Genomic DNA, 22,697 nt, shown 5'->3' with positions numbered 1-22,697 from the left:
TGCATTTACAATCAAGTACATTTTTAAAAGATAATTATTATAAGCTTTTGGTCACACTATGGAATGCAGCAGTGCTATTTCCATGTGGTTCCCCACCAGCTGCAGAGCGCAGTCATGGGCAGTGAGGTTAGATGTGATATCACTGGTCTGTATTCCTTCATACTACCATAGAGATGTTGTTCTGGGTTTCTCGGACACGCCGCATCTCTGGGGTGTCAACAATCACACAAGGCTTGCCTTTCAGCTCCTTCAGGTCACTGTTGTACTTAACCTACATGATCACAAAGACAAGTAGAAAAAAGGGTCTTAACAGGACTAAAACGTATGACAGCCTATCTTCATAACACGGTTTTTAAAACAGGCAGTTCCAATTGGGAACATATTTAGGGATAACATTTAATTTGCAAGAACAAGTTAATTTGAGCATTTCCTGTTTTGAAGTACAGTATGTCATATACTGGTAGTACTAGTAGTCTTGAAGCTTTGAAGAAATGTTTCAATCATTATGTGAACATAATTAAAGTAAAAAAAAATAAATGTAAACAGCGATTTTGTAAGCAATATGATGCCTTATTCCAGCAGTACCAGTAAACAGAAACAATATTAATTTAAGACTATAATATCTATAGAAAGAGCAAACATGTCGTTATAATTAACCCCTAGGCTCTCTTCACAAACAACATGACAGCTTTCAATATTTGTATTCTTCCTGCACAGATGAAGACTTGCCGAGCTGAGATTTGCTTGATTCCTCTTAACTCTCTCCATCTCAGGAGTCAGGCTCACAGTGGTTGCGGTTCCAGCCTGATCTTTATACTTCACCTGTACAGACACAGTCAGTGGGGTAACAGTAACAAGGCACAGTGAATTACCAAAAAGTCAAGGCCAAATTCTTTCATTCTTCATTTGTGTTTTGTGAAATACAGAACTTAACATTTACACTCCTCCTACCAGAATGTCTAAACTCTGAAAGCGTTAAATGACAAAATCAAATACTAAAAAGGAGAAAAAATGCCTGCCATAGCTGATACCTGCTGTTTACTTCAGCAGGGACAGCGGTAATGTGTGTCCAAATCTGCAAGAAGCGGTTTGCTGTAAATCAGGGCAGTTTATTCTCTGGTTTGCCAATACGTGACATTTCACCAAAGGTACGGATTATCTGGTGCATGAGTAACTGCTGAATTTACAGAACCCCATCTAATCCACCTTAAAATGTAACCTCAGTGTGAACCAGATTTCAATAATGTTTTGTCTGCAACTAGGCCAAGCATGCCACACTGTGTTCTGAAGATTAGCACAAACCCACACTCACTTGCTGTTATATTTGTTTACATAAATAAAAATGTCCTTGCATTCCTTGAATATCGTAGTTGGTACTTTTCTATTCACAAAATAAAAGTCCAAAGAACACACTCTGTTAATTACTAACTAACACCAGTGACTTGTAAGGATATTTTTGTCAAGTTATAATGTATGAATTATTATAAAGACTATTCTTTGCAGTCATGGCGCCAGACTGTATAGTTTACACTTTCAGCAAGGTCATATGGAAATATATAGGAACCTGATTGGGCTAAAGGCCAGAATTAAAAAAACAAAAACTCAAATGAAAAGTTGTGTACAGTGGCTGATGAACACAGCAGTACAAACTTGAAAGAGAATTTTCTGATTCATGAAAAAAAGCAGTAGTGTTTTGATTGATTGCTCGCAAGACGTAAAAATCTGCCAAATCATATCTCTCCCAATCAATAAGCCTCCATTTATTTTCCTCAAAACGTCACCACAGTATAATAATATAATGATCTGATAGATGGCTGATAGTAAGGGCTCTGGCAGATTCTTCTATACCCAAAACATGCACAAATGACTGATGTTGCAAGAGGACCTGCTCAAGTGCTCTCTTTATAGACAATTTTGGAGATTTCACTGCAGATTTTCATCCGAGTTCTGTTCATTGTAATATAAATTGTATGTTTATTAAAAGATTAGCGTATAAACTATGACAACTATTTGGTAATAATCTATCAACCACACTTCAATAGCAAACTTTGACATCCACAATTGATTGCCAGTATATTAGCTACAAAGGACATACTTCATACTTGCTCTAACACATATGCTGGCAGATTGCAAGGAAGCCCCTCTGCTTTGTACCCAGAAACCGTTTCCTAAGTATAAACATGCTCAGTCTGAAACAGGAAGCTCATTACTGAAAAAAAAAAAAAAAAAAAAAAAAAAAATCATTTTTCAGATCTATCATGCAGTGTAAGATGAAAGGATCACTTACATTGCTAATCCTTTTAGAGTTTTCTTTGGCAAGGATAATCTCTGGAGTGTCTGGTACAGAAGACACTGTGCCTTTAAGTAATTGTGAATCCGCTGTGTACTGTAACTACAAACACATTTGTTACAAAAGTACTGAACAGACTTGACAATTAATAACTAGTACAAATGCAATACCACTTTAACGCAAACTGTGGCGTTATTAAAGATCTTAATGAACACCTGCCATCAAATTCAATATTGAATTCCTGTGAAGTTCCTCCAGCAAGACCTCATTCATGTTTTATAAAAGCATGCAGTTCTGTAAAAAGAAAATTATATATATTTGCAACGCATTCTGACAGTTTGTACAGTTGATCTACTCACCGAGCTGATGTTTTTCTGGGAGTTCCTTACTCTTTGCATATCTACAGTCATCTCTGTACTTTTTCTGGGGAGAAAGAATAGTTAAAAGTTAACAGCTCTGGATTTATTTTACTGGCTGAAAGCTCTCTGTCACCGCATATTACCTGGCTGTATATGTCCTTCACATGCGCAGCATGCAACATCTCAATAAATTGAACAATGGCGATCCAAGTACTGGCACTGTTTAGAATTTTAATATACATCCTATTGTGTATTAAGGATTTTAAAAACAAGCATTTACTTTAACTTTTTTCTTTCTATTTAAGACCAAATTTTGGTGACAGGCCAAATCCTAAGAAAACGGTTATTGTGCCTGTGACAAACAAGTCAAATGAAACTATATCAGGGATCAGTCGGAAACGCTAGCATTTGATTTTGTAGAATATTTACCAAACTAGGAAACAACTGAGTCTGTTTCCTCTGACCTGGCTGGTGATCTCGGTGGCTCTTGCTGCTCTCTCCATTTCAAGAATACCTGTGCTGAGCTGTATTCCTTTGCCTTTTATTTCACTGTCAAGATCCTCCCTGTATTCCTTCTGTAACAGCAACATTCAAATCCCCTTAGTTTTTATTATGTGAACACTTTTCTGGTCTTGCTTGATGTACAGGTAGTGAACAAAAAACTGGAAACACCTGGGTAAATGAGGGACACCAAGTATATTGAAAGCAAGGGCTTCCACACAGGTGTGGCTCATGCGTTAATTAAGCATATAACATCCCAGCATGCTTAGGGTCATGTATAAAAATGCTGGACAGGCCTGGTTGCCTATAATTATGGCTAGCATGGCTGCAAGAGGAGACCTCAGTGACTTTGAAAGAGGGACGATTGTTGGGGCGTGTTTGGCAGGAGCTTCAGTGACCAAGACAGCTCAACTTGCTGATGTTTCATGAGCAACGGTGTCTAAGGTGATGTCGGCATGGAACTCCGAGGGAAAGACATCATCAGCAAAGGGCAACAGTGGGCGGAAGCGCATACTCCAGGATCGTGATATCCGTGCATTAATTCGAAGTGCAAGGCAAAACAGGCGAGCAACTGCAGATCAAATGACTGCAAATTTCAACCTGGGGCGCAAGCAGCCAGTTTCATCAAAAATGGTCCGCCGAGAACTCCACAGAGCGGGATACCATAGTGGCCCAACGTCCTATTAAGTGACTTTACATTGGTGTTTCCATTTTTTTGTTCGCTACCTGTATAAAATGAAGGTAATGTAATGTTGTTTTAGTAGATAGATATAAGGAAAATGGAAAATATGTGTTAACATGTAGCAAAAGCTGTAGTAGCAGAAGTAGATAAATGGCATTATTATCAGACAGGTGTAAATGGGATTAAAGTGCTGCTATCTGTTCTTGGATAGAATAAGACGCTCAGGAAACAAGCTTTAAACAGCTACTTTTTAATTCTTACTGTGTAAAGCTAGAAGTCATTAGTCTTTATTAAGCCTAAATGCACAAATTAGTAGAATTATGTCAAAAATAAGCATTACTGTACCTATAAATACCTACATTGTAGCTGATAAATGCCTTGCCAGGTTTTCATCTAAATCAGTGTTTCCTAATGTTTTCCAAGTTACATTTTATATTTTAGAACATGATATGTGGCATTATACAGCAGTAGGTTAAATAAGCTCTTGGTTTGCTTGATTTACTTTCAGGTAGTCTGTTACTGTTTCACTTCCTAGGTCATTTCACCACAGTGTATTTTGGGCCAAAGGCTGGCTGCAAAGCATGTCGGCCAATAGGGGGAAGCAGCTGACTGGTGAACCACAGGAAAGAAGGCACTGATGGGGTCGGGGGCCATTTTGTTTACCAGATGTTTTAAAATGAAAATAGTTCAACATTCCTTTGAAAGCAGCACATTTGAGACACACCAAAACAAAGTGCATGAAAGATAAGAATGATTTAGTTGCCTACAACCAGCAAATTGTTTCAGAATGCAGTAGATTTTGTTGCATTGTTTTGAGGATATCTCAGAGACCATGGACTAAAATTGGGAACCTCTGATCTGTCCCTACTCTGGAAGAGGGATCGAGCACTGCTTATTCAACCAGCATGCTAAGCTGTTAGGTCAGTGTCTGTAAAGGATTGTAACACACCTCGCCAGCCATGTGTGATGCCTTCCTGGCTCTTTGGATATCAGGAATGTCAGCTATGAGTTCCATTCCTTTTCCCTTTATTTCACTTTCAAGGTCCTTCCTGTATTCCTTCTGTAAATGACCAATTGGTTTGTTTTTATGAAGAGGTTCACACCATTCACACAGTAGGCAGTACTATGTCCTTACCTTTTTGCACTAGCAATGTAAAGAGCGTACCTCGTTTAATATCCAAGCTGCATTCTTCACTCTGATTGTCTGGAGTGTCTTCCAACAGCGTTAGGCCTTTTCCTTTAATACCTTCTTCAAGGTCCTTCCTGTATTCTTTCTACAAGAAAAGAGGATTCGTGGTCATTCATCCTTTATACTCTGCAGGATTTCATAGCTTACCAAGGTAGCATGAGTATGTCGGAACTTTAAATTTGATTTTGCTCTTTGATTTACCTGTTTCTTATCAGTTCTGCTATTCTTTCCTGAGCTTTTATGGCACATAAATGTAACATTTTCAAAGAGGAACCCTTAAGACAAGAACCTACAGTCTAGTATAAAAATAAGTCATCAACAATAACTATAAACTAAGAATAATATCATTACAGTATGCACCACATGGTATCCACTGTACTTTATATCAGTTAAAAAAATAATTTGAAATTGTTAATGTCATGCTTTCACTGGTATGAGCCACATGAGGGAGACATCACACAATGTAACAATTTAAATGCGATTCACACATATCCAAAAGATTTCTTCCCCCATAATGCACCCACAGTATTTCAGTTGTGTAATTAATCAACAATAAAAATAGATATCCTCACCAATATCACCCCAATATCAGCTATATGTATTTCTTTTGATTGAAATACACATTGTTCCAGTTATGTTTATAATTTGGATGCGTAAACACACTACATATTTGTAGACTATAGCGTAACACTAAATTAGGCAGTTTAACTCCTCAACATATTTCAAAAGCAAATAGGCTGATAATGCCAATAAATTCTTACTGTCTATTAAAAACGCCTGTTTAATCTTGCTTAAACACCCTTTTTCCATGCGTTTACCCCACTGTTCAACGGACCGCTTTTCAATATTACACCAAGCTTTGATCCATGTAGTAAATTACTGGATTGTCTGACACATAGACTGCAGCATCTTCTTTGATGTGGTCACATCAAGACAGGCAATTAAGATCCTTCCAAACTACTTAAAAGTTGAAGGGTGAAAATGAATGATCTGCTTATTACGTCGATCTAAACCAGTGCACTCCCCAGGGGTCAGTTACATCATAACTTTGTATGACGACTTTTAAAGCTCTTTCCTTTTTTTAGAATAGAGTTTTGTTATGTCAGCAATAGTAAACCTGTTATTTAGGCTTCAAAACGTGCTCCTCAAAATAATACAGACCATATTCACAACCGCTAACGAGTTGTCACATTCTTCATTTTACATCAAGACACAGGCTAAGTGAGATTTATACAAGCAGGGCTTCCAGCTTCATTTGCAATGCTTTTGTGAGACTGGCTGCAAATACCAGTCGTTTTCTATTCAAGTTGATAGACATGTCTAGAACTGCTGTAAAACCTGGCAGCTGTAATGTGAAACTCAATTATGGCAGACCCCAGGTGCAATAAAAGACCCCCCACCACCACTCCCAAACTGATTTTCCACATTTGCATCCATTACAATAGTTTTGCACTTCTGTTCTATCAGTCATTAAAAGGAACAGCAAAACCAGTTTAATTTTTCTCTCAGTTTTATAACTACTTATTGTGAAAGGCAAAAACACTTATATTTCTTGTCTGGTGTTAAACTTTGATTTATTCAGAGCTATGTACTGTATGCATTAATCCTCCCAGTATAAAAGCAGCAGTGAATTAATGATGGTCAGAGTCTGACTTTTATTTAGTTATACACTGTACATTGAAATTAATAACCTCCAGATATGCTATAATGATGCCACTCAAAACAGCAGACCAGTAAACTGATCTAATATACTGTTTGTATATCTATGTCATTTTTTTCAGCATTAGACACTGAAACTGTTTAATATGTTATTTTAGAGTTGTCCTTCAGCAAAGTTACTTACCTTACAATTCAATTTTAATTATGGAGTCTTATCCTTATTGGCGGATTTAGTAAGTCTAGCTGTGTGCAGTAATTTATTGCTATCACTTCATAACACGCCAAAAAACATCCTTTATCTGTATCACAGTTGTTTGTTTTGTACATGTGCAAAAATAAAATGGGTGCTGAGTTAATACTGATACACAGCAATGTCTGTTTGTCACCTACCAGAATATAGAAAGTCAGTCCCTGTGTAAAGTTACATACTGATTTTATTCTGCGCAATTAAAAAGTCCTGTAACATCTCAGGTTCAATACAGCCTATTCATAAAGTTTTAAATTATGTATTATTAAAAGTAATATAAAACTGTTCTGGGCTGTTATTGATTTCTTTAAAAGCAATACATGATCAGTTTCATAATGATCACATTTTATTTTAATGAGTAAATTATGAATAGAACGCACTATACAGTATTAACTATATGTTTTAGGTGATAAGATTTGGTTGAACTCAAGTACAGTGCAGTAGCTCTAAATAAATACTAATAGCCACCAGCATGGGAACATACAGTATCACCTACTGTAAACACGTACACATTGGGTAAACTGTCACCAAAATGTACCCACACATTCACTTTTGATTGGCTCTTATTGTGATATTAACCTAATTTCTGTAATTATGTCATTGTTTCAACTGAAATGAAATCAGATGGGCACATAAGTACAATAATGGCATGCAAAGTGGTTGTTATCTGCAGCTGTTGGCGAATCTCAAGGCCAATATGCAATTTTAACACATTTGGAAAGCTAGAAAACACTGATCCACTGAACTTGTAGTGTATTTTGGCAGCTGTGATTTAACTACTTGTTATCATGTTTGGAAAAGCTGCTGTGTGTGTATTAAAGAAGGCATTCACTGGCAATGTAAAACAGCTTTTTAACTACTCAAACCATGTAACAGAGCTGTTTTATTTGAATGTAATTTGATGATTCATGTACTTGTGTGTTTTCTTTCACATGCTGTGTGGATCATTAGACATTTGGCAACAATAAGAGACCAAGGCTTTCCAGATTTATTTTCCATTAAATTGAACTAGAGGCTACTCGTGTTTTTCAAATATTTATAAAAAAGAAAATACAGTTTTGAGGTTTTAAACAAACACCTTATATCGTTTTTTTGTTTTGTTTTGTTTTTTTAAGTACAAAAAAGCCAAGATAACTATGATAAACGATAACTAAAGGATCCTGGCATTTAATGCCAACTTTTAGTAATATTTTATTGCACACAGTAATCATAATTTTTGTTATTTGGTACTTTTTAAAAGCCACGGGACAGCAGCACCATAGTTTATATATTACCCTAGAGACAACTGTGTATTACCATTGTGATTGCTGCTACCAGGTTCCAATCACATATGAATTTATATTGGATCTAATCAATAAGGCAGTGATCTAGTCAGTAGTGTCGGGACGCAATAGTGAAAACGGACCCCCACCTCCTTAAATTCCCCATGCATGAGATTACAATTAAAGTAAGGGATGCTTTTTCACTACTGCACCGCTGCTGATAAGATAGTAGGTATACTGTGGAATAAATTCCTTCATTAACTCAAAAAATATATGCTTCTTTTTAGCTCATTATATTGGGTTTTATGCCAGGCAGAATCAGTTTTGAGGTATTCCTTTTTTAAATGTCCTATTAAGGAACAAATCCTTTTACTGCTCTTAACGGGGGCCACTGTCCCTCCATGCTGATCACCACCCTTCAAAACTGTGTAAAATTGCAAGAATATCCCAGCCCCAGATATTAGAATTGGAGTTCAGAATCTAATGCAGTTAAGAAAACCACTACAACCCTAGTTTAGTGCAGCTCCGAGTCAAACCCTCAGGAAGGTAAGTTTGCTGATGGTCACCCTGGTGAATAAGAATAAAAAAGCAGAAACCTCATTAAAAAGGCTGGTAGCGTGCCTGGCGTGTGAATAGCCTGGAGTCATCTCTAAATCCACAGCTGCCTTTCCTTTGATTCCTTCTTCATATTCTTTTCTGTATTCTTTCTGTGGGGTAACATATCAAACTCAGAATTCAAATAGGTAACTCAAGGTTTCCTGTCATCAGCATATCAGAAGACTATTGTACCAAACAGAATCCAGTTTTAAAAAATGACACTGGAGTAATTGCATTTTTAATTACTAAAAAAACAAACAAAAAAAAAAAAAAAAAAACTACATTTCACTATAACAGTGCTTTTGCCCCAGTTTTCTTGGACAGTCAAAACAGCACATTCACTCTAAAGTGTTATGAGCACTGTCTTGTTAAATTAACAACCCTAATTTCAATGAATTTTAATGGTTTTAAGAGTTATATTATATTGACACTTAACATTTATTTGTGTAACCTAAGATCATTTGCATTTCTTTAATTCAGCTTGTTGAGTCCTATTTCTAAATGGGGACCTAATATTATTCAATCATTTTTATAACAAACAATCCATGTTTAGAAAAATATAACCTATGCAAGCTTGAATACACAAGTTATAATGGAAAATGCCAATTTCATTAATAATAATAGTTGCTTCATATAACTCTGGCATTAGAAAAGGAATTTTAGAACCTGCCAAATCTACAGAAAGCAAAAGAAAAAAGAAAAAAACGAGTTTCACAACAACGCAGACCTTCAGTCACTGATAATGATATCGATTTTTTCCACATAACATTATGGGCCCTGCAGGGAATCAGGATGGATACTTGATATTGATCCACTTTCTTTCCCCAAAGGTTTCTACATCTTGAAGCTGTCCACTTACGACATTCATTGTCTATTAAACACAATGTACAAATGTACAGTGGCAATTAGATCGTTTATATTGCAATATTACCAACTTAACCCTAAAAGCAAATGTAAAAAATGTTTTAATATAAAACAAACATTTGTTTCATTTCCAGTAGCAATAATATCCTCTACAGTGGTCATTACCTGTTCTACAGTTGGCCTTTTCTTTCGTTAAATGCTCTTGGCTTAACTACTGTAGAGGTTTCTGCGTGGGACATTAATACTTACCTCTGAATTGTAGCACTACATGAAGGAGGCAGCGACACCATTCTTGCTTTGCAAATTCCAATAGGTTTAAATGGTTATGAAAAAAAAAAATGCTGTTACCTCGCTTTGAATCTTCTGCACTCCCTTTGAAACTTGATATGCCTGGGTGTCTACAAATTCCAGCATTGACTTTCCTTTGGATTTCTAATAATCTTCTTTATATTTCACCTGTGGAAAAATAACAAAAAAAAAGAGAATTGGCTAATAAATTGTTCCTAAAGGGTATGACCCCTGAGCTTATTGCAACATTCACACATACCTGAGACTGAAGAACCGCATTTTCCTTGTGATGAAGTCGCTCAGCTGTGTCCAAAGCTAAGTGGGAGTGCCCTTTGGAGTTCTCATACTGTTTCTTGTATTCAAACTAAATGAAAAGACAGCAGAATCTTTGATTTGCCATAAAATAAGTTAAAACTAAGACAATAATAGATGGTGCAGCCATATGGTATTTATTTACAAACTTTTTGCATGTTCACTGACTGGCCAAAAAATGTAAGTCAATTTGAAAACCCTAGTGTGCAATGTATGCTAATGTGGTTACGTGACATCTCATGCACTCCAGCAGACCTAGAAGTTATGTGAGAGTTTTGAGCAACTATTCAGCCATACATATAATAAAGCAAAAGGGTATCAGTGACTTCAAAAGGGACATGATAGTGGGTGCTTCACTGCAGTGGCTGTACGGACAAATGTGTCTCCTGGCTATTCCTGGAATGACAACGGCAACCATTACCAGAAATCACAACTCCGGCAGACGTGTGCAACACATACCAATGGCCCAACTAAGGACACCTGTATCCACTCAAATGATGAGGCAGGGGCTATATGGCTATTTTCAAATTCTTGCCCACTCAATTTAATTAACCCAGTATTTACAGCACTGTACTGTGTATATCTATCTATTACACACATACAGTGCCGTGAAAAAGTATTTGCCCCGTCTGATTTTCTGCATTTTTGCATATTTTTGACACTGAATGTTATCAGATCTTCAACCAGTGAACAAATAACACAAAAAATTGATACACATTTCATTTATTCATTTATTTAGTTATGCAACACCCAATGCCCCCGTGTGAAAAAGTAAATCGCCCCCTTAGACTCAATAACTGGTTACGCCACCTTTAGCAGCAATAACTGTAACCAAACGCTTCCTGTAGTTAATGATTAGTCTCTCACAGCGCCGTGGAGGAATTTTGGCCCACTCCTCCATGCAGAACTGCTTCAGCTCAGGTGACATTTGTGGGTTTTCGAGCATGAACTGCTCGTTTCAGGTCCTGCCACAACATCTCAATGGGGTTTAGGTCTGGACTTTGACTAGGCCATTCCAAAACTTTAAAATGTCTTGTTCTTCAACCATTCTGATGTAGACTTGCTTGTGTGTTTCGGATCATTGTCTTACTGCATGACCCAGCTGCGCTTCAGCTTCAGCTCACGGACGGATGGCCTGACATTCTCCTGTAGAATTCTCTGATACAGAGCAGAATTCATGGTTCCTTCAATGATGGCAAGGCGTCCAGGTCCTGATGCAGCAAAGCATCCCCAAACCATGACACTACCACCACCATGCTTGACCGTTGGTATGAGGTTCTTACTGTGGAATGCAGTGTTTGGTTTTTGCCAGACATAACGGGGCCCATGTCGGCCAAAAAGTTCCACTTTTGACTCATCTGTCCATAGAACATTGTTCCAGAACTCTTGAGGATCATCCAGGTGCTTTTTGGCAAACTTGAGACGAGCATTCATGTTCTTCTTAGTGAGCAATTTTCTTTTGTTCGTGGTATGATGTGCCTCTAGAACCTGTGTGCTGACAACTTCACTCTGATGGTAAGGGCCAGAGTTAGTCAGATTTATATTGGGCAGGGGTGGCCCAAATCAGGCCTGGATGTTAACCAAAGTACTCAAACATCTCACCCTAATTATCCCTTTATTTGGGTTGAGTTAACTGGGGGGGGGGGGGGGGCAATAACTTTTTCACACCTGAAGATTGCATGTTTGATTACCTTGCACATCAAACAAATGAAAAGCACCAAACTTTGGTGTCATTTTTTGGTGTAATTTCTCTCAGACTCCCTCTATATACTACTACAATCCACAAAAAAATCGGACCAAATACAATGTGAAAAATGTGCAAAAATGCAGAAAATCAGACAGGGGGCAAATACTTTTTCATGGCACTATATGTATATATATTACATATATATATATATATATATATATATATATATATATATATATATATATATATATATATATTTCATATTCTTTTTTCCCTTCAACTTCAGCTTTTTTTTTGGTTCCTTCTAATCCTTAAATGTCTATTTTATTTCACACACTTATCAGTCACTTTTGGAATGATCTGGGGTAGTTTATCCATAGATTCATAGAAATAAAAGAAGTGCAGATACTCTAAAAACAGAAACCCTACCATGCTCTGCAGTTTGCTGGCCTGTAATGCATGTCCAAGATAAAGTGAATTTGGTAAGTCTGAGCTAGGATCATGTAGCTCTTGCAAATCAGTCTTGTATTGTACCTAAAAACAAACAGATTCAGAAAAAGCAGATTAATTCATATAAGACTTGAAATATTATATATATATATATATATATTTTTTTTTTTTTTTTAATTTATTTTACAACAACAATGTAAATGCCGGCACTACAAAAGTGTTCGAAAAAACTTTTCAAGCAGTGTGCTTCGTCTTGGGACAACTGCATACAAAAATCTCCTCCAGTGGAAAGCCACAGTGAAGGGAAGAAAAGACAGCAACTCCCGTTAAAATCAAGTCCATATCCACACAGAGTTCTCAATAAAAGCAATAATCTTTATTTCATATCTTTAAAACGTCACAGCAAACATAGCTAACACGTTTCTATCCATAGGTCCTCTTCAGAGCATAGAAAAGAAAGGTGAGTACCGAACCCTTAAATAGTCATTATTCATTTCAGCTGAACATTTGAAAAAAGAAAACATTAAGCAGATCACATTTCAATTAAACACAAAGGTAGATTGCAGCAATCATCAATTAGCAAATAGCATATTATTTTAACAGACAATTACAAAGTTAATGAAACAATCTACATTCAAATATATGATCCATAATAATGTATCCAATCTAGCATAACAATAGACATAATTACAGAGTTATGTCAAGGGACATTTTATATATATATATATATATATATATATATATATATATATATATATATACATATACACACACACACACACACATATATAATACATGGATGAAGACTATATTTGCATCTGGAGCCATTCGAAAAAAAATGCATAATACCACAGTAGCGGACGTATAAAAGTGATAATTCCTCTAGAGGAAAATATACTTGCACTTTGACACATTCGACTCCGAGACCATCACTTTCAATTCAAACACAAAATGTCTCGTTTTCAATCACTCGACAACACCCACAGTACATAACTGTTCATTAATGATCAACAAAATGAGAATATGTTAAAAAAAAAAAAAATAATAATAATAATTATGTAAAGCTGGTACATTCATCTCAGAGAAACTGGAGAGGAATGGGAAAAAAAAAAAACAAGGTAAAGGCAATCATCCAAATAAAGCTGAAGCACTAATGAATAACAACATAGAACGTCTGTACAGAACTGAAACACTACATTTAAAAAAAAACAAATAACTGTACTGCTGAACCTCGTCTTCTTTAATATTAGCATTGGAAGGGTATCCATGTATTATAAAAAATAACAGATGGGCCTCTTCAGTGAGTTACAGGAAAACAATTCCATCTCGGCTTTCTGTGACAGTTCATAAACTCGACCTTCAGTCTCATAATTTATGACGTCACAGAAACCCTAGATGGAATTATTTTCCTGTAACTCACTGAAGCTCATCTATTATTCTCTCTCTCTCTCTCGCTCTCTCTCTCTCTCTATATATATATATATATACAGTGGCAGAGTAGGGGGAGGAACATGTAGGACACAGACTACATCCCCCAGAATGCATCGGGGCTGGAATTAGACACCTGCCAGTAATTTAAGCAGATTAACATGTTGGTTAGTTGTCTGTATGAAGGCGAGGACCTGCAGATAGACCTGTGAGGGTGTATTTAATACTATGTGTTTTGGTTACCGGTAAACGGCTTGGCTGTCCGGTTAGATAGTTAAGAGCTTATAAAAATTTAGTTAAGACTCCAAAGAGGGATTTAGGACTTTCATATTTCACTAGAATATGGTGATAAAGGTCTCAAACCTGACAAAGCGTACCCCACTTTTGTCACAATACACACACACAAACAAACACACACACACACACACACACACACACACAGTAGTTATATATTTTTTTATTAAGAAAAACATTAAAAGCATCTAAAAATACTACACTTAACCACACCGTGCAGCCTTCTAACTGCTGGTGACAACAATATTTAGTATATTTAGTATAGAATCACTTACTGAATAGAAAATCCAGATTAAAAGGTTCCTGTTTTGCCCACTAACAAAGCCAACTGAACAAGGAAATAAATACCTCTCAATACTCTGCTTTAGCCTATAGAGGTCAGCATAACCAACCATTTATTTCTAATACTCTTAGTAAGAAATTGAAAGCAACTGGTTGTAAAAATGTAACTAATAAAAAGTTAATTTAATATAAACATATAGCAGCACTTTATTTTACATAGATGGATTTACCACTGTAGAAAATATTTCTAAAAAAAGTCAGCATAATTGATGCTAGAAAAGTGCAGTAGACATGATGTTGAATATAATCTGTTGCTTATTTTGTATACTATTTTTTAAATAATGGTCATTCATATGCTTACTATTCAGTTTTATTTTCTGTAGTTAAATGTGCCCTGAGCATCCATTCAATTTGGTTTCCGCATCAAATGTTGACCATCATAGTCACAACAAAAAAAGGCCATAAAGTTTAAAAAAGAACAGAAAACAGTCCAGGAAGTATAAGAACATAAGAAAGTTTACAAATGAGAGGAGGCCATTCGGCCCATCCTGCTCGTTTGGTTGTTAGTAGCTTATTGATCCCAGAATCTCATCCAGTAGCTTCTTGAAGGATCCCAGGGTGTCAGCTTCAACATCATTACCGGGGAGTTGGTTCTAATCACATACTAGACCCTTGTCTAGTATGTGACTAGACAACGTTTAGACACATTTTACTTCTGCATAAACAGACGTACAGCCAGTTCTATCTTTAAAACAATTCTACTCAAATACAGCAGAACAGAAGGTAATGTAAATGTCTTTGAACTTAATTGAGAAGGGAAGCACATCATAAAAAGGCAAGTTACTTTCTTGGCATGAATTAATACCTACTAGTACAGTTTGCAACTTGCAATTTTACACGGTCACCATGGAAACTGCTGGTCGACACACATATAAAGATGCACTTCAAGTTACAAAACAATTTCTTAAATGCAAAGGAAAGGTTGTAAACTATAAACTAAAAACAGCAAATACGTGTTGATAAAATAATAAAATGCAGAACTGGCAAGATTTATGCATCAACAAAACTTACCTCACTTGCTCAAATTCCTCTTTGTATTTCACCTGTTTTGTAAAACATTCACATTTTACCTTGTGAACAGACAAAACTACTTGCAATTCTTGTCTAGATCCACAGAACTGCAACCTATTTTTGTACACAATCTTGAGTATATGGAAAGAAGTGAAACAAGCACAAAAAAAACATGTATTCAATGCAGATGCATGCTGCTGGCAGGAGATATTTATGGTTAAATGGTGTCAGGTCCTAATGTGACAGGATGAAACATGAGCACAGCATAACTTAAGTTCTGCATAGATTTCTTTATTTTAGTATTTTAAAGATACACGCACACACACATATTTGCATTGGCTCCCTGTGGAGTAATTAGCACCTAGTTATTTGCAGGAGTTACTGACCCCGTATCTTGTGAACCGCACTCTGAGATCACAGGATGCGGGGCTACTGGTTATTCCTAGGGTCAACAAAATCAACACGGGAGGAAGGGCTTTTTCTTGTAGAACTCCTAAATGACGGAATGCTCTGCCTGCGTTTGTCAGGGATGCCGGGACATCATACTACTGAATTCTTAAAAAAGTAATATGACCATAATAAGGAAGCTATTTCTATTTTATAGAACGGAACTTGGCAAAAATGATGGAAACCACAGACATTGTATGCAATCCCTATCAATGGTAGAGGCTTGAATGAATGTAAGGAATGTTGACATTTAATTTTCTTCGAAGTAACATCCCCATCAAGGCTGTGATACAAAATTAGATCAGTAACATGAAAAAGTAAATCACCATGATCTACTGTACATCCATTGCATGCAAATGAAAAAATGTACGTTTGAAAACACAGACATACAGCATAGACAGATGCATTCATATTATTTGTTAATTTAGCAGACGCCTTTATCCAAGGCAACTTACAGAGACTAGGGTGTGTGAACTATGCATCAGCTGCAAGTCACTTACAACTCTGTCTCACCCGAAAGACAGACCACAAGGAGGTTAAGTGACTTGCTCAGGATCACACAATGAGTCAGTGGCTGAGGTGGGATTTGAACTGGGGACCTCCTGGTTACAAGCTCTTTTCTTTAACCACTGGACCACACAGCCTCCATATGCATTCATTATTTAACGTAATAATGTTCTCAGTAAGTTAGATATTGGACCAGTGGTTCTCCATGCAAGGGAACACAACATGGACGTTTTTAAAATGCATGAAGCTCTTACCTGACTAGAGAGCTTGGAAGCCTCTTTGGCATGCTCAATATCTGATCTTCCCAAGACTGACTGCCTATTGTACACCCCTGCTTTCGTTTGGCTTTTGTATGCAACCTACACCAAATGCAAAGAAATGATCAACTTCACAATTCAATTTGTCTATGTATTGGGTTACAAAACTGTTTACAGATACTGTGTTGGCCTCTGGCGTTACACCAGAAAGGAAGTTTAAGTCCAGCTGTATTTGTTTTCCTTTGATTCTAAATGGCTGAATATTTAATTGCAATAAACTTTTTGCAGAGCATTTGTTTTTCCTAAAATGGCATTGGGTGACTTTGGGATGGAGGCCAAGAGACACAGCTATAAGGAAATGTATATTATTAAAAAAAATTAAGGTATTATATGATTACACTGTTTTCTATTTATTTAGGGAAAAAGTATTTACTACCAGTACTACATACACTTTGCATATACTTCCATTCTGAAGCATGCAATACCATTATGATTGATATTCAATTCATGTAAGAAAAAACTCTCACTTCCATTTTCAAGTTATTCCATTTTAAACAGGGCTGTTTACGTCATGCTTTGTTCTAAAACTTAACAGAAGGGCAAGCAAAGAATTCTACTCTGACATCAATAACAATGACAGGTCCCTACATCGCTGACTAGCCTTGCTGTCTGGGTTGCTTTCCGGATGTCTAGTCTGTCAGCCGTTCCTGAATATTTGTGGATATCCTGCATGTCCTCCTTATAGGACACCTTTAATAGTAAAAAAAGACAAACAAATAAATAAATAAATAAATAAATAAATACATACATAAATAAATAAACAAACAGAAATGTGTGTTTTTGTGAACAAAAACGAAGCATCCCCTATGCCTCAGTAACTACATCAAAAGGTAATGAATTGACAGTCCTGGTCCTTGACATGCCAATGTATTAACTTGTTAATTCGGTGTGCACCACTGTAATAACTCCACATTAAACTTCATCATTAACTTCAGTATCAGATCGGCATTGTTTACTGCTGTGCTCTTTGATGTAAAAAAAAAACAAAACTAAAAAAAAACAGGGTGTTGTATGTTTAATTAGATACAGGCTAGGCTGTGAAATGCCCCAGTTTGCCTTTGTGATGTCAATCAATAGTGGCATTTTCCAAAATAGTAAACTGCCCAATGGAAAACCAGAGTCCATTTTAGGATAAAGTGCATAGGCGTACCGTATGTGCAAAAGAAAGGCATCAGCAAATTGTGGCGAAAGCCAGGATCATGTGCCTACAACTACAACTAATGGACAAAGTATTCCCTTACATCTTAGATATTCATCACAATACAAAAACAACAGTTGCATGGGCAGGTATGGGATATGCATTACAAATTGCCCTATTGCAATATAACACCATGAAAATGTACCATGGCCTCACAACATACTGTAGGTTATAATGAGAGCAGTAGAGGGCATTCCTCAGTTGTACGAAGGGATGAGAAGCACGAGGCAGCAGATAACATAAGTTGACATGACACAGACAACATCTAAGTGTGGTTTTGTGAAAGACATTACGTGGCATGTCTAACAGCCAGTGGTTCCTTCATGTTGGAATAATCCGGTTTCCCCTTTTCAGCATCATACTTCTGTTTATAAAGTTTATAGGAAACTTAGCAGTAGTGTTGCATGAATCATTCATTGCATTGATTATTTAACAGTCATACTGCAGGAACACATTGTAAAGAACTACTGTAGCTGGCACTGTAACTGTGTTACCCCGACAGGTTGCGAGGCTGCTGCACCAGCTACATGAAATATCAATTTAACTGTGAATACTGTATAATGTATCAACTGTACTTTGATGTTAACCTGCAGACTAAGATTTGTATTTGTACATTTATTCATTTGTTAATCAAGATGTGGCTGTAGATATCCAATTTACAAATTTGTCCTGGAGGATACAGGCATTTTACAAACATGCTCTAAATACAGCACAGTACCTTCTAACAGGAAGGTCCATTTTCTGTGTGGGTGTAAAAAAACACACAAAACAAAAAAAAGACCTACACAGTAAAAACTTTAACATGTTATAAGTTTGCTATACAAAATCTTGATTGCTTGACTGAAGCATGCTGCGTTAACCAAAATCTGTTTTTTACTTTTCTGTTCATCTTGTAGTTGTTACTGTGCCTTAAAATAAGTGTCAGGTATTCCTATCAAATCCACTTTACCCAGTAAGCCTACCTCACTCTGATTCTGTGAAACTGTTTTCGCAAACACAGTGTCAATGGTTTGTGGCATCTGTGCATAAAGACAATTGGAAAATTGCTTTTGGCCATCTTCCTTATACTGTTTCTGAAAATATTAAGAAAAAAAGTTATTTCCATTCAGTAATGTGTTAAATCTGTGAAGTGCTAACTAATGCTTTAAAATCCATAAACTTCTTATTAGCTAATTATTAACATCATTACTGGGTCCCCTTTTACAGGAGAATTTTTTTATTTAATTTTTACTTTTATGTGAAAATTTAAAATACACTGCTGCAGATATACTGCTGCATCCTGTTATCTGATGTACAGTACAGTAGGTCACATGGTCTGTTGCAGCGAGACCACTGGAGTGAGTCTGAGCATCAATGACATGATTAGGTAGGTCTGTATATCTGCATATTTCAAATTGAAATGCAAAATACAAAAATAGTTTATTTTAATAGTTCATAAAAATAAAAAAAACACAACATTTGAATGTGTACCTCACTCTGAATCTATAATAGTTCTTTAGCAAACTGTGTGTCAGTTGTTTCAGACATTTGTGCATAAAGGCAATTAGAAAACTCCTTTTTGCCTGCTTCTTTGTACTTCCTCTGCAAAAGAAAAAAAAACATACTTTCATGGACTAGAGTATATAAAGTTTCAGAGGCTTTGCAACTCAATGTGAAAACTTTCAATGTACTCTTCATAAGCTGCATTGACACTGACTGAGTGGGTGGGTGGAGGTAAACAATGCTGAGGGCATGGAAGCTGGATGTCAATCACGCATTACAACCCGCCTTACTAGCACAATTCTCCAATACGTTTAATCGAGGAAGACTTACAGGGCTGCAGTAGATCTTTCTGATTCGCTATAAGCATGTAAGTTATAAGCCCCTTATTGGAGAAGTGCCTGTTACCTCTACCCTCTAAATCAGACCATGTGAATGCAGCCAGTCACAAGTAAATGAAGTTATCTGAAATGTAAATTGACTCTGAGCCTCTGAAACATGTGACACAATTAACAGCTTTCATGACGTTTCGATGAAGAACCTGTATCAGCTCAGACAAATACAGTATATTCTTCCAAAAGGTGATTTATTACAATATTTAGGGCACTTGGCAAACACAAAATGAAAAATTCTGTTCCTTGCCACAATTCATGACACATACTTTTTATAAAATTCAGTTAATGCATTGTTTATCTTAGATTTGGGAAAAAAGTAGTATGACCATGCTTATTATATTAACGAACAATAAAATAAATTACCCACTTTCACAGAGTAAGGGCGGATATGTAAAAAGTTGGATAAATGAATCCTGTTTTAAATACCATTATAAAAAGCTGTAACAATTACTATATTCACACAATTATTGTTTTGAGATTCAGCTTTTATTAGGCTAGCCGTCTGCCGCGTGGGTGCGTGCATTCGCTGTGACAGGCAGGAGATCGAGACGGAGGCGAACAGGATTTATCACGCTAAACAGCTCACATGACACTACCAGCAATGGTAGCACACAGAGTAGGTTACATACAACACCGTGTACGAAAACTTTGGTGGGATCTACAATCTCTGAACTAATCTTCTCTGTTCAAGAATATTCTCTCTCTGTGACAGTTTATAAATTCGACCTTCAGTCTCGTAATTTATGATGTTACAGAAACCCTAGATTGAATTATTTTCCTGTAACTCACTGAAGCCAATCCTACTATCCTCTCTCTATCTCTCTCTCTCTCTCTCTCTCTCTGAGGTGAATAAATAGAACATTTTTCTACCTGATGCCCCACTGGAACACACCTACCTGCTGATTAGATTTCACACCTGGTAATCGCACACAACAGGCAGGCTCTCCCACACTATTTACAATATACATTTACACAAAAAAACGTGTTCATGTGCAGGACTCCTGCCCCGCTACAATGCAGGATACACTTACATTAACGTCGGGTCATTTACACAGTAGAAAAATGCATAGGTTTACGAAAATTAAAACAACCTTCAGTTGAATGCACAACTCGCTTTCGCTTTCCTGTAGCCACTCTGCATTAGCGCTGTAAACATGGGTGACGTTGCTGAAGGGCTTGAGCATGGAGGATAAACGGTTAGGACGGATATGTGACGGGCAGATACACGACGGATTACTGTATAACACACTCTGTGACTCTCATCGGTTCTGTTGTTTAATTTGATCAGCCTTAACACATCAATCCAGAATTTTACATTCAGGCAACACCATCAACAACTGGTTGCTTGACTTTTTGGACAATATAAAATATTAAAAGCCAGATAAACACATATTTATGTCCACCTACAAAACGCCTTGAAATTCTTAAAATAAACACCAAATGCATTCTAAATCTATAGAGCACCATATCATCTCTTATTTCTCTAGGAGTGTAATCTTTTTCTTTTTTTAAATTTGGAATCGCCAATTGTTTTACCCCCGATTTTCCCCCAATTTGTAATGTCCAATTATTCAACCCGGCTCACCTCTGCAACCCCTGCACTAACTCGGGACAGACGAAGACAAACACTCGTATCCTCTAGGAGTGTAATCTAGTGCAGAACGGTTAAAGCATTATATAATAATGCTCACTGGATACTGTAGGATCCTGACAGTTTGTAAACATGAAGTAAAATCAGTTCGTCATTGAGAGGTTGAAACAATGTGGCAGTGATTCAGCTTATTTTCACTGAATAACAGCAATGAAACTGGAAAGAATCATAGAAAACAGTTGTCTACCAACCGCAAGACTCAATGCAAAATATAATACCATACATTAAACTACCAACTACCTTTTTTTATTTCTTTCTCAGATTGCATAGATGAATGCCGAGGCAAAGAAATAATCCTGGGTTGTTTTTTTGCAAACCTGTTCAGAGCTACGGTTCTATGGTGACGGCAGCTTTGTGAAATTACTGACACCCCCTTTTTTCTTGTACGATAGCCATGATCATAAATTACAGTTGTGTACCATATTATATATACCACCACACAATCCTCCTTGCAATTGCTGATGTGTTTTAAAACAAGTGTTTACATTTATCCACGGAACCTATAGGCCTACCTCACTCTGATTCTCGGAGACTTCTTTTGCAAACTGTGTTTCTAAGGTTTGTGGCATCTGTGAGTACAGACAACTGGAAAAGTCCTGTTTAACACCTTCTTTGTACTTTTTCTGAAAAACAAAACAAACAAAATGAAAATAATTAAATAGTTAAATTCAGTGACATGTTTAATACTGTATGTGCCCTTTTACTCCATTGTAAAATCAAAAATACCATGTCTTAGCAATTAGCTTGGCAGCAAAAGTTGTTAAATGTCTCTAATTTCTTTAGGAAACTTGGGGTTTCACAGCAAAGTCTCTTCTCCAGAATTACCTAAGGAGTTTTCCCTTTGACTATTCCTTGTGGAACATCCATTACTTGGTAATGGAATTTAAAAAAAGCATTTTGAACTTGTACCTCGCGCTGCATCTCAGATAGCTGTTTAGCAAACTGCGTTTTACTGGTTTCGGACATCTGTGCATAAAGGCAATTGGAAAATTCTCTCTTGCCGTCTTTGTACTTTTTCTTAAAAATGAAAAAGAAAAACTTTAGGTTATTTTAACATTTAAATGTTCACAGATGATTGAATGCTTTGTTAGCCCTGCACAGCCCATTAAAACACCTTGCAGAATGCTCAATGTCAAAAGGGTTTAGCACTGTTATGCCAGGTGTTTTTAATGTTTCATCCAACCTGTGTATAGTTTAATATAAAAGGCACATTTAGTGTCAACATATTAAACATGTTGAAT

The 22,697-nt window shown here is 36.5% G+C and overlaps 2 protein-coding genes across 5 annotated transcripts in view; both read right to left on the bottom strand.

Annotated features, from left to right (window-relative positions):
• The window catches only part of LOC117394752 (LIM zinc-binding domain-containing Nebulette), a 75,050-nt gene that overhangs the window by 5,032 nt on the left and 47,321 nt on the right, over nt 1-22,697 (bottom strand). The window contains exons 1-8 of one of the 4 annotated variants that reach the window (XM_033993269.3): nt 8,786-8,896; nt 4,998-5,106; nt 4,782-4,892; nt 3,079-3,224; nt 2,650-2,713; nt 2,288-2,392; nt 730-822; nt 167-271 (exon numbers count right to left, since the gene is read on the bottom strand). The exons of 2 other annotated variants lie outside the window; for them this stretch is intronic. In XM_033993269.3, coding sequence (XP_033849160.1) covers nt 167-271; nt 730-822; nt 2,288-2,392; nt 2,650-2,700 — 354 coding nt within the window. In that variant the 5' untranslated portion in view covers nt 2,701-2,713; nt 3,079-3,224; nt 4,782-4,892; nt 4,998-5,106; nt 8,786-8,896. Of the gene's footprint in view, nt 1-166; nt 272-729; nt 823-2,287; nt 2,393-2,649; nt 2,714-3,078; nt 3,225-4,781; nt 4,893-4,997; nt 5,107-8,785; nt 8,897-22,697 lie in introns of those variants that run through there. One more of the 4 variants, XM_059019957.1, reaches the window with a different exon arrangement.
• Nucleotides 9,999-22,489, bottom strand: LOC117394753 (nebulette-like). Its single transcript, XM_059019965.1, has 9 exons — nt 22,366-22,489; nt 21,969-22,079; nt 19,402-19,512; nt 18,894-19,004; nt 17,322-17,423; nt 16,671-16,775; nt 12,367-12,471; nt 10,198-10,302; nt 9,999-10,106 (listed from the first exon to the last, which is right to left on the bottom strand). Exons 4-9 carry the CDS (start codon nt 18,948-18,950, stop codon nt 10,083-10,085), a joined length of 498 nt encoding a protein of 165 aa, XP_058875948.1. The 5' UTR covers nt 18,951-19,004; nt 19,402-19,512; nt 21,969-22,079; nt 22,366-22,489; the 3' UTR covers nt 9,999-10,082.

Source organism: Acipenser ruthenus, chromosome 3 (assembly GCF_902713425.1).
Source record: "Acipenser ruthenus chromosome 3, fAciRut3.2 maternal haplotype, whole genome shotgun sequence".
Classification (NCBI taxonomy): Eukaryota; Metazoa; Chordata; class Actinopteri; order Acipenseriformes; family Acipenseridae; genus Acipenser; species Acipenser ruthenus.
The sequence above is the reverse complement of the archived record's forward strand: the minus strand, read 5'-3'. Positions and strand labels throughout refer to the sequence as shown.

Excerpts from the sequence above, each read along its gene's own strand:
- LOC117394753 (XM_059019965.1), bottom strand. The coding sequence starts at position 18,950 with ATGCCACAAACCATTGACACTGTGTTTGCGAAAACAGTTTCACAGAAT. Across the intron at positions 12,472-16,670 it reads CTTCCAAGCTCTCTAGTCAG|GTACAATACAAGACTGATTT; the intron begins GTAAGAGCTTCA and ends GTTTGTTTTTAG. Across the intron at positions 10,303-12,366 it reads CCAGCAAACTGCAGAGCATG|TTTGAATACAAGAAACAGTA; the intron begins GTAGGGTTTCTG and ends CTTTTCATTTAG.